Source organism: Stomoxys calcitrans, chromosome 2 (assembly GCF_963082655.1).
Source record: "Stomoxys calcitrans chromosome 2, idStoCalc2.1, whole genome shotgun sequence".
Taxonomy (NCBI): domain Eukaryota; kingdom Metazoa; phylum Arthropoda; class Insecta; order Diptera; family Muscidae; genus Stomoxys; species Stomoxys calcitrans.
This window is the reverse complement of record NC_081553.1, coordinates 215,435,084-215,452,991: the sequence shown is the minus strand read 5'-3', so window position 1 is coordinate 215,452,991 and position 17,908 is coordinate 215,435,084. Positions and strand designations below refer to the sequence as shown.

Here is a 17,908-nt window from a genome sequence, read left to right as displayed (position 1 = left end):
TCGGGATTCGACTATTTGAAGGAAGTGTCTTATCATTGAATTAAGGCTTGATTTGGGTAGCAATCATCAATATGAATGAGTGTCTCCTTTTCTTTAAAGAAAAATTTCTTGGAAATTGTGCAAAAATTTACATGAATTTCCAGAAAATTTAGACATTTCCAGAAAAATTTCTTTCAAGTTAAATTTTTATAATTGTTTCTATTTTAATTAAATTTTATAAAGTTTTCTGTTAAAAAAAATTAATTTAATTTTAGAATTTCAAACATTTTTCAAAAATTTAATATAGACTTGAATACTTTAAGAATAAAAAATATAAAAAATATTTCTCGATTTTCGAGCCTGCGTTTAGTTAATACAAAACGTTCCAACCGCCGATAAAAAGGAACATTTATAAATAGTCTATAACAAATTTAAATTAAATAAGTACTTAAAATTCTTTTCGCAGAAATATTCTGCCAATAACCACAGTTTATGAGCTATTCAATTTATAATATTTGGATATATATTTTTTATTTTTTTTTTGTTTGTTGTCAGTCTTAAATGCAAACGCTATTCCAAAGAGTGTTGCATACTTTTAGAATTGGTGAAAATGGAAAATATCGCAAAAAGTGGTGCATACTTTCAGGATTGAAAATATCACTAAAGTATCGCAGTTGTTGGTTCGTTTACACAATATTAAAACTCAGACACAATTAACAAACGATACGATGCAGTTAATAACAAAATTTTAACTATTTTTAAATTAAATCAATTATCAAAATGTCATCAAAATCGTTTCTAAGCTAATTTTTTTAATGCAATTTTTATTTAGATTTTTAATGTTTTTTTTTCCTTCTTAAATAAATTGTAAAACAAAATTTTTCAATTGGCAAAAATTGCATTACACATGACTTCGTGCCAAAAAAAACAAAACAATCACTGTAAGTTTTTTTATATATATTTCAATTTTTATCAATCCTGAAAGTATGCACCACTTTGACAATTTATTCCAATTTCAGTAAATGTCACAAATTATTGCTGAAACCCTTAACTAAAGAACACTTGACCCCAAATCAAAACAGAAATGCTTAAGCCCATCCATTTCTCTACACCAAATAAAATGTCAGGCATTTTATATAACTTAAATTTTTCATTGCCTACTTGTTGTTTGCCAGGATATCGATAAATAACCCCTTTGTATGCTAACAAAAACTGTTGGATGATTTTCCCCAATGGCGTTCAAGTGAAATGAACCCCAAAATTACCACAATAAAATAAAATAAATAGTTGTTTACCCCTTAATATGGTATGGACCCTTCGAATAACTCTTTCCCCTAATACCTACTTGATGGGCAGGGATTTTATTATTATTGTCTTAAGCTAGAGAATGACAGAAAACAAAAAGGGTTCTATGTGTTTCAAAACGATGCATTTATTGTTCTTGTTTTGGTTAGAAGAACTTGTTTTGTATTAAACGCTAGCTATAGCAAATCCCTAGACATTTTTTTTAACTTAAGGGCTTTAAGACTAATACTGTTTTTTAGTTGGTTTTGTTGTTTAAGGTGTAAGGATAATCTTGCGATCAATAAAAAATTACCAATATTTACTTTCTATTTTGTATGCTTTTTCTTATTTATTTCCTCCTCCTTGCTGGCTTTTGACAACATTGGGTATGCACAATATATATATTTTGTCTCTTTTACTTAGAGTGATAACAACAAATCCCAAAACATACCTAAATAAAATATGAGCCCTCCCAGATGTGTCTCCCGAGTTGATTTTGAGCAAAAAGGATATGCTGTCGTTTCTTCGTGTTTTTTTTTTTTGTCCTTATTCCTTTTTAGTTTTGTTTGCTTAACTGCGCTTGGATATATTTTTATTGGAAGAACTGCCATATAACTTTGTAACTGTTCTGTTCTACGCTTGTTCTGTGAAATGACGCAAGGGTTGTCTGTGGGCTTTGTTTGCTTTCATTTTTCTTCCTGTGGCACATCTTTATTTTCTGAAGGATAGCAATTTTCTTAAAATGTTTGAATAAAAAATAATTGTCCTGGGACCTTCTTTTTTTCTATATTTGTATTTATTTTAGCTGTTTTTTTCTACCACGCTTTGGGCTTTGTCTGCTGCTTACCTTTTTCCCAGCCAAGCATCAATTCATCCATTTTTTCTTGTACTTTTTCTCGTAATATATATTTCATAAAATGGAAGGAAAAGGGTCTGTCTATCTGTTTTGTTTTGCTAGCTTCTTATATAAAATAGCTATTTGCTTGCTAATAAAAATGTAAATTTCTTTTTGATAGATATTGTCATCTTATGCCGAAAATGATGACTCCAAAGGGTATATTGAGTGGGTAATTTTTTTGCTGCTGCCAAAGTAGCTGCCAAGATTCTGTCTTGTTATATTTCTTAATGAACACATGTTGGATGTTGACATATGGGGTTTTTTGGAGAATGATAGGATTTTGTAAAACAGAAAATTGTTTTAAAAAAAGATCATCTAATTATTTCGATTCAAATCTTAAAGTATGCAACACAAAAATATCATACATGTTCTTAAAAATGATGTATATAACATTTAAATTATATAACATAAACATTTTTGCTGGTGGTTTTGGGTTTTTTTTGGAATAAAAAATTTTATAAGGCACTCCTCAAAGTATGCTACACAAAGATAGCAAATTTAGCATTTAAAACTTTCAATTAGATAAACATTTTTGGTTGTGTTTTTCGATGTCTTTTGCCTTTAAATATGAAACAAACTTTAGAAGGTTTTATTTAAATAAAATCGATGCCCTTAAGGTATGCAACAAAAAAATGTTTTACAATTATGTCACTGAATTTTAATAAATTTTAAGAATTATGGAAGACGAGATACAAACGATAAGTAAATCAACTTCCACAATTCTGCAAATTCAACCCATTCCTTGACATAAGATTATAACCATTGTTTGTTGCATTCTTATAGGCATGGATTTTTTTTAATCAAAGATTTCTATTCTACAGTTTTATTCCAATTTCAAGCTAAAAAACCAAAAAACATATAGTTTAAATTATTTTAAATGCGTTATATATTTTTTAAAGCTAATTTGGACTATTTATGTTGCATACTTTAAGGTGTGATTTGAAATAATATTACAAAAATTTTTAATATTGAAAAGATTTATAGATAATTCCAAAATTTGATGATTTTTAACTAATTTAAATGATTTGTATGTTTTTTAAAGCTAATTTGTACAATTTTGTGTTGCATACTTTAATAATTTAATAAAAAAAATTTAATATTGAGAAGATTTATAGATAATTACAAAATATGACGGTATTTATTGAAATAATCTATATAAAGTAAAAAAAAGACTTATTTAATTCATTTCTCAAAAACAAAAAAAAATATTGCATACTCTTGGGTGAAAATATTTGTTATAGGTTAAGAATAATCAGTAAGTTTTACAAATTTTTTTTTTTAACACGTTTTGAGTATAATATAATTGCTTGAATTGTTTTAGAATTGTTTGAATTGTTTTAAAATAAAATTGTTATTTCAGTCTTTGCATCAGATAATTGTAGAACAAAATTTTGTGTTAAAACTTATAGTAATTACAATATGAAATTAAAATATTTCCGTGAATACTTCTAAACAATTTTTTTATAGAAAAAAAATCAAGAAATTTATAATAATTTACTATTTTGGATAAAATAATGAAACTTTTTTTTAAAATAAGAATTTTTTCAATTATATTAAGATTTTTTGACAATATAAATATTATGAAGAATTTTTTTGTTCTTCTTAACATCCAACACCCTTTGTCATACATCATTTTTTTCATTTCACTTTTCATGTTCTTTATTTTTAGCTATTTATTATATGTGGTGTCTTTGCCTTGGTTTATTTCAGCTCCCTCCGTCTCTTACAACTATTTAACATAATTACTTGTGTCGTTTTTTTTTCTTGTGCATTTTTTTCTGAAAAGAAACCTTTTTGGCTCACTCACAAAACCTCTATCATTCATCACATCACACACAAAAAATCAACCTCTGTCTTCTTTTGACATTTTCTTGTCGAACAACTACAAAGACAATGATGCTTAAAAAAGGACTATTATGATTCTTTGAGTTTGAGATGAAGGTAGAGCCCAGTAGAGTATTGTTTAAACATAATCATTATTTAATAGACAGCACATAATTGATGTTCTTTTAATTAGGGCCTAGTAAAACAATCGAAATAGGGTCAGCCCAGCCATGTGTTGTTGTATTTTTCTATGGAATCAATGGTGGTTTCCACTTAACCCCAGTGTTGTGTTGAGATATTAATTAACCCTATCATGTTCAATTTAATTAAACAATTCTTTTTGACAGCTTTTGTGTATAGTATGCTTTGCAGACACAATTTTAAGATTATTATTGTTAATAAAGATTTTCTTCTCTTTTTTGTTTTAGGTAAGTGGCGTTAACGATGTGCTGACAAATGCCCTGAATCAGAACAATGTAAGACATTTTTTTTTATTTTTTGTTATATTGTACATAAGACATAATTTTTACTAGAAATCTGTCCCAAATCAAATTTTCCAAAAATTTTCTACACATACACCGGTATTCAAAAATAATTAATGTAGATTTAAAATAGGTTTATTTGACAAATTTTCTTTTTAGAACTGTCATAAAAAAATATTTTAAGGCTATATTAAGTTTTGTGAATTCGGCCGATAGTGTACAACAATTTGTAAATGTTATACTTAAATTTTAAACACTATTAAACTTTTTCACATGCAAATTTGGCTAAGTATTTTTTGATGATTAAGTAAAAAGATGTATAACAGTTTGTGTAACTTTGAAATAAAAAAATAAATATACTTTTACATAATTGTTATACCTGTGTTGTAACAGTTGTAAAACTGTTTTAAGGTTGCTATAATTATGCAAAACTATTACTCTGATTTAGATGTAGATAAGCGACACATTGCATTAAACATGCCGTTGTATAACAGTACAAATTTCACATTTTTTCAAAAAAGTTTCATCAAAAACTGAGAAGTCATAAAAGTTTTGTGTAATGATTTACAAAATTATCAAAAAACAGTTTTGATTAACTGTTATAAACACAACAAAGTGTTAAACTCAACTCAAATTGAATAGCATAACCTAAAAATTACAACACCGCTAAAATCAAAATACTATTAAATAGAGTTATACAACTGTTATACTCATATGTTATTGACTTGGAATCAATATCAAATAATCTTCTAACAATTCGTTAAAATCTTAAAGTTCAATGCCTATATATATTACTACCTAATTATTAATAAATGATATAACAGTTTGATATAACTGTTATACTTTCCTAAGTTTTTTGCTTTTAAAGATGAACTCACTTCCACTTTTCAATGCGCTATTTGTTAAGGTGTTTAAAAAACAAACTGTGGTACAACAATGGACTTATTGTAATTGTCGTAGTTAGTCAGATAGTAAACTGTTATACTTATCCTGCACACTTATAATACATTTTAACTCTGTTACAAGTTATACTGCGTTTACTGCTGTATAACAGTTTTGTGTAACTGCTATACACACTATATACAGCAAGTTTTAGGGTTGTAATGATTTTTTAAGGAATAAACCATCACTTAAAACTGTAATAAAAAGTTCATACTAAAACTGTTATACTGCAGTAAACGATATAGCAGCAAAAAAATGCTTTGAATACCCTCATACGATATCTAAGCTACACAGTTTCTTAGCTAAAACTAAATCTTAAAACCAAAAACATGTTAACGCGTTTAAATTATGTTTGCTATACGCTAACTGTGATATAACAATGAACTTAAAATTGTCTTAGATATACATTATTTATGCATGTAACAACATATTTTGCTATGTAAGATCACTTTTACTGCAGTATAACAGTTTTGTGTAACTGTTATACATACTATATTTAGCAAGTTATAAGGTTGTTAATTTAAAACAGTAATAAAAGTTTCATACTAACGATAAAGCGGCAAAAAAAAGCTTTGAATACCCTCATACAATATATAATCTATGCAGTTTCTTTGATAAAAATAAACCTTACAACAAAATCTTTCGCATTTAAAAGCTTTTTACTTCTAAATTTAACTCACTTGTAATGCTTAATATTCAAGTTGCTACCGCGTTTAAATTACGTTTGGTATAACGCTAACTGTGGTATAACAATAAACCTAAAATTGTTCTAGCTAGTCTGATGTGTAATGCAAAGTGTTATACTTTCCTACTTAATACTTTACATACATGTTACATGCCTTAAATATGTATGTAGAAACTAATTTCATTATATTATAACACTCCATTACCAATGATAGTCCAGCAAAAAACAATCTTTAATTACCTCATACAGTCATGTAAATTATGAATTTTACATCAAAAACCCAAAATCCTGCAAAATTCTCCCTCTCAACTGTTTCTCCTTCCAAATTTAACTCACTTCTAAAGTTAAATCCGTTAGTAGCTATCACTTTCAAATAGCGTTTGGTTTGTCGCTAACTGTGCTATTATAATCACCTTATAATTGCACAGGAGAACCTCATAGCTAACTGTTATACTTGTTCTACACATTGATAACCCATTTAAACTTTATTATATGCCCCAAATATGTATGTAGCAGACTATTTCATTAAATTATTACATTTCAACTGTAGTATAACAGTTTATTTAAAATTGCCTTGAAGAATCTTAAAGCTAACTGTTTTAATTGTTCTATACATTAATAACTCATTTAAACTTTATTATATGCCTAAAATATGTATGTAGCAAACTTTTTGGTTAAATTATAGCTCTTTCACTGTAGTATAACAGTTTGGTATAACTATTATACACATTAAAAATAGCAAATTTTAAGCTCCTGACAAACTTTAAATAAGTCCAAATCCATTTCAAACTATTATAAAACTTAATTACCATCCCTAGGTTGGTTTATGTTAGGTTAAAAACATGCTGCGGATATTAAAGCGGCAAATGACACAATGGACATGCACCTAAGCCAGTAATCGGCCTGATGTGCGCTCTGAATACTAAAAAGTAACCTCAAAAAAGAAAATCTATGTCAGGAATTCCGTGATATTTACCAAATCCCACACACGATAATCTTGCAAGCAAAAGTTGCTGAATTCCCCTTAATATCTGAGCTAAACTTATGTTTAAGTTTCTAAAACCCATTTACCCCATGTCATATTAAAGTATATGCAAACAAATTATACAAACCTACCCTTAATTTCAAACACATCGCATTTAGTGTCCGTTTTAATTTATTTGGTCAAAGAAAATCTAACATGGAGCAATCCTTTTAATGATTTCAAAATCACGTTTCATTTGTTTAGCATTCAGCGAACCTACAAAAAAAAAACGAACAGTAAAACCTAAGTGAAGTTAGCCTTTAATATATTCTGCATTACAAATCACATACATCTTCCATAGCAATAAATAGTTACAGCAGTATTTTGCCGTGCCTCCACATAGCCAGGTTCCTCTTTTAACACTTTGGTGTGCGGCAAAAATCTCTATAGCCTGCAAAAAAAAAATCATTCTCTTTAGTGTTTGAGGGCATATGAGTTAAAGGGGTATATTGTTTGTTTATGCTTCTCTGATTAGATGTGATAATACTACAAAATGAGTTCAGCTAAAAATCAACACAGACTCCAGTGTACACATGCATATATTGGGTGTTCATACATATGTATATGTTTGCAGGGATAAAACAGAATGATGTCAACAACAAGAGCATTAGCATCGATATTAAATCAGCCCAAAGCATCAGGATCAAAACAGGGATATGCCAAAAACACAAATGTGTAGCGGTATGCTGTGTGTGTGTGTATTTGAGGCAAATGTCCGTCACAACGTAGGAAAAAAAATGTTGATGCAATGTAATAAAGGCAAGCCCTTGTAGATTTGCTAGCAACAAATTCTTTCTAGCTGTGGTGAGCAAGATTGCCAACAAACAAAAAGTTTGAAAACTAACAAATTTAATATTTTAGAATTTTTTTTTCTCATCTGTTGTATAAAAATGAAAGTGCTGCGCTTTGTTTGTTTGTTATTTTGTTTCTATGCTACCTATAGATTCAAAATAAGCGGAACTGATTTTAATTAAATTTTCACAGATGGTAGAGGTTGACCTCTTGATGGATATAGGGTACCCCAGTTTTTCACGTCCGAAGGGGGAGCTGACCCTTCCCCTTACGCAAATTTTCTAATACGCCAAATCACGGCGATGGGTGGTAGACCGTTTTAAGCGGAATTGGGTTTACACACTTATGGTAACCCAAAAACACAAAATTTGTATTAAACTTTGGGGTCAAATAATAGGGGGGAACGCCCCACCCTAAAACCCACCAAAACGGATATTTTTACCGATTGGGATAATATGGGTATTAATTGAGAGGTATTTAAATGTAGACTACGAATTTGATATAAATATTTGACACCAAGTGTCGGGATCGCCCACCCTACCCCCAATAAATGCTGAAATATGTCATGTTTACCGAGTAGGGCAATATGGATATCAAATGAAAGATTATTGGAAGTCGAATACGAAACTTATATAAAAATTTGGGGTCAAATTCCAGGGAGGCTGCCCCTTCGGGACATTTTAGAAAAAAACGAAAGTTTCTTGAGAAAGAATATGAAACTTAAGTAAAAGTTTGGGGTATCTTTTTTGGCGGGTCGTCCCACCCCAAAATTATGCTCCAAATGGACATATACCCCGAACGGGATAATATGGACTCAAACCAAAGGTATTTGAGAGTACAATTCGAATCTTTTATGCAAATTTGGGCCAATTCCCCTAAATTATGGCCCAAATCGAAATGTATGTCAATCGGATGGTATTCTTATGATAGATTTTAGAGAAATAAATACAAATATAAATTATTTTCAAATTTGGACCATGTCGTACGGGGGCCGCAAACACTTAAGGGCGTAGCGCATCACACTGACCAAGCTAGTAAAAAAAAAACACAATTTTATATAATTGTTATACTCACCACTTAAGGATGGGGTTATATTCATTTTGTCTTTCCGTTTGCAACACATCGATATAACCATTTCCGACTCCATAAAGTACGTATATATATTCTTGATCGTCGTAAAAATCTTAGACGACCTTGCCATGTCCTTCAGTCTGTCTGTCTGTTGAAATCAGGCTACAGTCTTTCAAAATATACATATTGAGCTGAAATTTTGCACAGATTTTTTTTTTGTCCAAAGATAGGTTGAGTTAGAAAATGGGCTATATTAGACTATGTGTTGATATAACCCTCATATTAGCCGATCTGCCGATTTTAGGTCTTAGGCCCCTTAAAACCCACATTTATTAGCCGATTTCGCTGAAATTTGCCATTTCGTACTGAGGATAGTAACGATCGGACTATATGTGAATGTAAATGCAAATTTGCCCATGAACTTTATATTAGGTAACATGGCCTAATACAGCTCACAGTGTGGATGTAGCTGTCATTTATACCAATCTCCCGATTTAAGGTCTTGGGTCTATACAAAGCGCATTTATTGCACGATTGCCCTGAAAGTGAGCACAATGGGCTTCTCGACATTCGTACCGAGTATAGTAAAGATCAGACTATATATGGATATAGATGTCATATATACCGATCTCCCGATTTAAAGTCTTAGACCAACACAAACGCTCATTTATTATCCTATTTTCCTGAAACTTGGTACAATGTGTTGCGTTAAGCCTCTAGTCGATATATGAATATATATGTCATATATACCAATCTCCGATTTAAAGTCGTGGACCATCAAAAATGCCCATTTACTATCCGATTTTGCTGAAAATTGGCACAATGTATTGCCTTAACCCTCTAGACATTCGTACAAAGTATGACAAAGATCACACTATATCCGGAGATAGCTGTCGTATATATGACCGATTTAAAATCTTGGGCCCATAAAAGCTGAATTTCTTATACGATTGCCTTAACATTTGGCACAGTGTGCTGCGTTAGACTTCTCGACATCAGTTTTCTATATGGCCTACTTCTGTCTATATTTGGATATAGCTTCCGATTTCAGATCTTGGGCCCATAAAAATCGAATTTTTTTATCCGATTTCACTGAAATTTGGCACATTGCACTATGTTAGACTTTTCGACATCTATGCCCTAATTCGAACCATGATTGAGCTTTTTTTGGATATAGCTGCCATGTAGACCTATCTTCCGATTGAAGATCTTGGGCCCATAAAAGTTTTATTTTTATACGAATTCCGGAAATTTTGCACAATGCGCTATCTTAGACTTTTCGACATCCATTCCATTATCTGAATCATGATTGAGCTTTATTTGGATATAGCTGTCATATATACCGATCTCCCGATTTAAGTTCTTGTGTCCACATGGCCGCTTTTTTTACACGATTTCGCTGCAAATTTAGCACAATGAGTTGTTTAAGGCCTCTCGACATTCGTACGAAGTACGGTCAAGTTCGGGCTATATATGGATGTAAAAGCCAAATATACCGATCTTTCAATTTTAGTTCTTGGGCCTTTTAAAAGCGCTTTTGTAAACGAACTTTGCGAAATTTAGTTAAATGGGACCCCTTATATCCTTACCGAATTTGGTGGAGATAGGATTAAATTTAGATATAGCTGTCATATGGACCAATATGCTGTTAAACCGCTTCGAACGGTGAATTGTCTAAGACCCGTCGACGTCTGTTCCGAATTTGGTCCACATCGCACCATATTTCGATACAATTGCTATGGGTCCATGAATCATATAAACATATTTTTATATACATGAAGGATACAATCGGATATTATCCGGCTGCATACTATAGGGTAGTCAGTTTCTATTACGAACAAAAACAAAAAAATGTGCATTTGCTTTGTAATGGCACTTGACTGGTTTCCTAGATCGCGATTTCGTTTTTGTACGACCAAACTCATCAGCAGGTTTTGTCAAAGGATTTTAAAAATATTTTGAAATTTCCTCTAAAACAGCAACCCTGTTTAGTTAGATGGGGGGAAAAAGTGTAAAAATTAATAAGATCTGAGGGTGGTTGGTTGGTAAAATAGACAAAATTTGCATATACATTGAAATTTGCTTACGCATGTATGGCATGCATTGATGCTTTACAATTTGCAACACATTGAACAAAATAATTGCCCTGGAGTTCAAGGGACCAGGGCCATTTGTCGCATGTTATTTTTTTTTTTTTGAAACGGATTTTGACCGTTATCAAACAAATAGATCCATGGGTGTGCCTGCATTTTTTTGCGTTTGAATTTTATTTGAGGACCTATGCAGTTTTTGTATTTTTGTAAAAGGATGTAATTACTTGAAAATGATTGGCAAATCGTCATTGATGCTGCCGATGAGATGATATGCTCAACTTTATTTGCTTTCATTCTGCAAATTGTATATGTAATATTTGATATGCTTAATTAGCTATTGATTTGTCTGATATTTCACAAACACCAATGGGGTTATGGGGGATAATGTGGAACCCTTTTTCGCAGATATCATATTCCATGATATGTGTCATCAGCAGCTGCACTCTGAGTTTATTGTATGCTAATGGTCATTGAAAGCTGCTTAATGGAAAAAATTTTAAATGATAATTTTGATTGGCATGTAGTGATAGGGAAAATGTATTTTATTTTTTATTTAATTTCAAATGTCTAGATATAATTGGATTTATGTGAGTGTAATAAAATATTTTTGTGAAATTATTGAAAATGATAAGTTAATGACAAGAATTGTGTAGTCAATAGATATTAATTTATTATTTGCATAGCTATATGGATTGTAGGAAAACATTGCCTATGTGTGTGGGGGCAAGAGATATAATTACGATATTTATAAGCTTTTTTATAAAAACTGAAATTGAATTTATTTTCGTGCGATAAAAATGGTTTTTGATCATTTTATTGCAGAAATTATTGCATACTTTTAGGGTGACAAACAAAATTCACTATAACTTATTGCATATTTTTGGGCGACAAACATCTTATATTTTTAGCAAAATTTTAAAGTATTTACAGCGGTCATGTGAGTTTAGCCAAAAAAAAGCGGAGTGTGTGATAGAAGAGCATATTTTAGCACATATTTATATTCTAAAAAAACATTGCCTGCTTACAGGCGCATGAAATATTTTTGCTATTTAATAAAAATATGTTGGAGGCCACCAAGGCGCTGAATTTGAATCTTGGCTAGAACATCAGACAAAATTTTGTCGTTGGTTATCCCTTCCTATTGCTGGTGACAATTATAAGATAGTATGTCATGAAAATCCTTCTCCCCAAACAGATATCGCACTACATCAAACCCTTCGGACTTGGCTATTAAAAGGACGTTGCTTACCATGGAGCTTAAACGGCAATCAGATGGCACTCATTGAATTGTAAAAAATTTGCGCCAGTTCCTTAAAGGAATGTTCACAGGCAAATTTGCATTTGCCCCGTTCGCCGAGTCGGTATCGTACTTGGATTACCAGTGCAGTGGTCGTGGTTTCGATTCTCGCCAGAAGCCTTGGTCTGTCGCTACTGTGGTATCACAATGGACTTAAAATTGTCTAAGTGAGCCAGTATAGGACTGCCACTCTTACCTAACGTAACCCATAAATATGCTGTCTACTTAATATTGAATAAAAACTTCTTACTATTCAGTTAAAAGTGTTTAGAAAAATTAAGCCTATTTACAGGAGTTTACTTTAGTTATTGCCTTAATAGAGGGCAATAACATTAAAAATCATTATCAAATTAATTTTTTTACGAATAAAATACACATTTTGCACACTCCATGCAAAACATAAGTAAATTAGAGAAGTAAAAATATATCAAACTTATCTAAGGCTAGACTTTTCCCATCCATAATATCTAAACAAAAATTGGCCATATTCACCCAGCAATCATTCTTAACAAAAAAGGCAATTCATTGTCATTAAGCAAAACAGCACAAAAAGCAACATATTTCATTTGTCATTTCTGTGAAAACCATATTGCATACATACTGTACAGCTACTGCAATCAACAAAATTTATTGCATACTTTTGGGATCACAAACGAAAAACAGAAATGCAACGCAATAGGGAGTCAAAACAGTAAAGAAATTGCCATTTTCTGTTGCACTTTATCCTAACCATTTCTCTTCCTATACCACGCTGTTGGCCTTTGCTAATGGAGGGAAGAGGTGGGGGGAAGGGGAGGAGGGGCCTAGGTCTGCTTCAAACAAATGCTTATGAAACAAGTGTCAACAGGCAATTTCAGGCTAATTCAGCAACGTAATAAGAGCATCCTCTTTAGACCACTTGAGAAGAGCTGTCGTATAAATAAAGGCAGAAACTGGCAGAAGATGAAACGATGCAACCAGCCAAATGTAAGTGGGCCTTCTTCCCCATGTGAGCATAACGAATGTTTTTTGTTTTCTTTTTTTTTGCTCAAAAGTCTGGCTAGCAGATACTGCCATGATACATACTCTCATCAGGGGGTTCAACCAACCGCCTCGCTCTTTTCCTTTCATGGGGATATTTGTTTGCTATCGGCCTACTGCAATGGAATGATGTTTGATTATAGTCATTATCTGCATCATTATCATCGTCATCTCATGCCAAAGTTGGGTGACAAATGATAAATGCATCATGTTTTCATGCAAATTGGCTACATTTTTTCGAAGGGGGAAATTTTAACGCTGGGCATTTGAAAAAAATAAACCAAAATTTTTAAAAAAATATCAAAATTAAAAAAAAATTAATTTTTGTTTTATATATATTTATATTTTGATAAAAAAATAAGCTTTTTAAAAAAATATTGCAATGAAAAAGGAATTTTGACAAAAAAAAATGCAAATATTTTAAAATAATAAAATTTTTGTTTAAAACAAAAAACTCAGAAAAATTTTCCATAAAAAAATTAAAAAAAAAATTTAACGTTCAAGATTTTATTAAAAAAAAAATTAGAAAAAAGTTTTTGACAAAATTTTTTATAGAAAAAAAATATTTGGTAAAATTTTCTATAGAAAAAGAATAAACCTAATTTTTTCGATCTTTCGAAAAATTTTTCATACAAAAATAATATTTGAAGAAAAATAAACTTGAAAAATGTCTTAGATACAAAAATCAATTTGTGTTTGTCTGTTCCGTATAAAGTCAAAAACGTCTTTATTGATTTTCTTGAAATTTTCACAGATGACGCATAATGCACCCGTGGTGAAAAAGGGTACATATTTTGATATCTGAAGGGGTGGCGGACCCTCCCCCTTACCCTAATTTTCAAAAACGCCAGATCTCAGAGATGAGTGGTTTAAGGGAAATTTTGTATGTTTTCTTTAAGTAACCTAGCGTGGCCGCCCACCAAATATATTTATAGAACAATCACCACAATATGGGACTCAAATGAAAGGTATTTGAGAATGGAAACCGAATCTGATATTCAAATATAGAGTCAAGTATATGGGGGTCCGCCACCCCCAAAACATCCATTAATCGGACATTTTTACTGGGAGTAGAATACGAATTTGATATCCAATTGTGGGACCAAGTGTTTGGAGGACGCCTCATTCCATAAACTAGTGGTTTAAATAATAAGTATTTGAGATTAGACCACGATGGTGAGTTTTTCAGGGCTAGGTGTTTGGGGGACCACTCCATCGCCCAAAATACCCCTAAATCGGACATACATATTTAGCGACCATAGCAATATGGGGCTTATATAAATGGTATTTGGAAGAAGAGCACCAACTTGATACCCACTTTCGGGACCAATTTTCTGGGGGCCAATACCACCCCTTGTCCCAAATTAAAAAAAATTGACCAAATTTTCTATAGAAATAAAATTTTGACAAAATTTTCTATAGAAATAAAATTTTGACAAATTTGTCTATAGAAATAAAATTTTGACAAAATTTTTATAAAAATAAAATTTTAACAAAATTTTTATAAAAATAAAATTTTGTCAAAGATTTCTATAGAAATACAATTTTGACAAAATTTTCTATAGAAATAAAATTTTTGACGAATCTTTTAAAGAAACAAAACAACTAAAAAAAAATATCGTAGAAATAATTTGTTTATAAAAAAATTAAAAAAAAATTTCATAAACAAAATTTAAAAAAAAAATTATAAAAAAAATAAAACAAATATTTTTCATAAGTTAATTAAGAAATTTGTAACACGATTTTTTAGGAAAAGATAGATTTTTACAAACCTTTTATTTGAATAATCCAAAAACTAAATTTTGACACAATATTCCAAAAATAAAATTTTGATAAAATATTCTATTGAGGTTTCTATATAAAATTTGACAATTTTTTTGCCATGTTTTTCTATAAATTTTGTTAAAAATTTGTTCCCTGTGTTTAAAAAATTGTTGAGCAACCTACCAAATCACCTTCTTTTCACACCTTAACACGAAAGAAGAGCATACGACACATTAAGGATATGAAATGAAACCCTTTGAAATTTTTCGCATAGCATGTTCTTTGGCATCAAAGGACACCATCCATCCAAGTATGAATGAGCAAACTGCAAATTGGAAGGAGGCAGTAAACATTTTCCATATTGCTGTGTACTACCTGCAACTGTCGTATAATAGTTGACACAACCAAAACAAACAGAACTCAGGCCAAAAAACCGAACACACACAAACACAAATACATTTGTCTTAACAAAGTTTATGGTTGCTTATTTTTACAAAAGTATTCGTGTGTGTATGTTTGTTTGTATTTATGCTCAACATTTCCTTTCTCTAGAGTATGCGTCCAGGCGCATACATGAAACGAAAAGTTTACTTACTTTAGTAAACAGACAAGTCGTCGGTTTTTTTCTGCCAGACTACTTCTCAAACAAACACTGTCCGTTTTTAATGTGGACACCTCTATTTTTTTGCTGTCCCTAGGTGGTCTACCACCACTGGGCAAAGGGTTTGCGCTATGAAGACCACTGTAGTCGCGTCCTTCTTCCAGAGTCCAGTACTTGTGTGCGTTAACCATTTACATTTGCGAAAAGTACAAAACAACTTGTTATACATAAGTGAGTAGGACTTCAGTGTGGTATACCCATACGAGATACCATGCCAAAAAAAAATTGTTGTTATAGTTTGAATAGATCAGGCGGAGGAAGAAAAAAATCAAATTAAAATGTAAATTTGTTGAGCTTCCTTTCTTCATCTTTGATATTTCTCATTATTTTTGTGGAAAATTCAAATTTGACCATAAAGTCACAGCAAGTATGTTTTGAACACAAGCATGGAAATGACCAATAAGAAACAAGTAACAACGTGCTAAGTTCGGTTGGGCGGAATCTTTGGAACCCACTACCATGAATTTGCCTCGGTGCTTATTTGAGTTGGGTCCCTGCTCGGACGCCATTTGTATTTGATGCATATGATATTTTATCAGTATATGGATCAAAAACAAATGGCGACCGAGCTGGGACCTGACTTAACCACACAAAAAGGCAAATCCATGGTGGTGGATTCCAAAGATTCGAATTGTTAGAACTTTGCATGTTTTTACTTTTTTCATTTTCGTCTTTGTGTTTCAAATATAATTTCTGTGGATCTACGAAAAATGTTTGATTATAATAATTATATGCATCATTACCATCGTCATCTCATGCCATCATGCAATTTTATCAAATACTTATCAGCAATATGTTTAAAAGGGGAGATTTTCCACTGCGCTTTAAAAAAAAATAAATTTGGAAAAAAAAAACTATAAAAATATTAAATTTTAAATAGATAAAATTATTTTTATAGTTTCAATTGCTTAAGCGGAGAAGCGGAAAAAATCAAATTAAAATGTAAATTTTTTAAAATGTTTCTTTTCTTTCTTTTTACTGTCTCTCATCATTTTTGATAAAAATTCAAATTCGACCATGAAATCATAAGAGATGCACAGAAATTATGATTCGAACACAAAGATGTAAATGAACAATAAATAAGAAACAATTAGAAACGTGCTAAGTTCGGTCGGGTGGAATCTTTCAAACCCACCACCATTAATTTGCCTCGATACGTATTTGAGTTGGGTCCATGCTCGGGCGCCATTTATGATTGATCCATACGACGCTGTTGCTTTAATGGATGAAATACCGAGACCGAGCAGGGACCCGACTAAATTACGCAAATTCCAAACCCGTAGCCAATGGGCCCTTAAAATCCCATGTTCCAATTTAAATCTGTCGAGACCTTTAAAATGCTTGGCATGTATGGTACGGTGCTTAAAAAAGTCAAAAGATTTTATACCCCCATTCTGTGGTGGGGTTCATAAAAATCTTGTTATATAATTGGAACATTTTTTAAAATCCTTAGTTTTTTCTAATGTCATTACGACAACTTAAAATGCTTGTGTCTCCTTATTTTTATACAAACTTAAAAGATTTGACCACTCCTTTTAAATGAAGTTTTAATTACTTGGGTTCACTTCTCAATATGTCTCCCTGCACAGTTTATTCATTGACTTCTTTCTTCATATTGAATCTTTCCATTTAAAATTGCATTTTAACTTTTTGATTAACCTGAACTTTAAGCTTTTTTAGCTCTTGGCAAAATTTAAATGGTTTCTTTAAATCAATAGAAATAACCTGTTCTAATTCCTTTTCCAAATGTTGGCACTCCCATTTCTAAGGACAACTACAAGACAATTGTATTGAAGAAAATTTTATTTGTTGTTAGTTTCAGTAGCAGACGACATCAATGTGTTGTACATTTGACATTTTCGCACACAAAAACACACACACTCATATGTTTGAGGTAAACCTAGAACTACAATAGTTGTAAATGCCTTGTTGACCTACTTTACTTTACTAACTACATACTACTGTGTGTGGTAATATGACACTTGGTATATGTGTGTGAGTGTACTGTGTATGGTGCCATTTCAGTAGCACAAGACATAATAGAATTAGGATGGATGTATAAATAAGTGTTGAGTGGACATTAGGGTTCCTG

The 17,908-nt window shown here is 31.2% G+C and overlaps 1 protein-coding gene across 6 annotated transcripts in view; it reads left to right on the top strand.

Annotated features, from left to right (window-relative positions):
- LOC106081092 (maternal protein pumilio) overlaps positions 1–17,908 on the top strand; it is an 809,199-nt gene that overhangs the window by 692,521 nt on the left and 98,770 nt on the right. For 5 of the 6 annotated variants that reach the window (XM_059362138.1, XM_013242815.2, XM_013242816.2 and 2 more), the window contains one exon: positions 4,414–4,461. The exons of the other annotated variant lie outside the window; for it this stretch is intronic. In XM_059362138.1, coding sequence (XP_059218121.1) covers positions 4,414–4,461 — 48 coding nt within the window. The remainder of the gene's footprint in view (positions 1–4,413; positions 4,462–17,908) is intronic. 6 annotated transcript variants of the gene reach the window in all.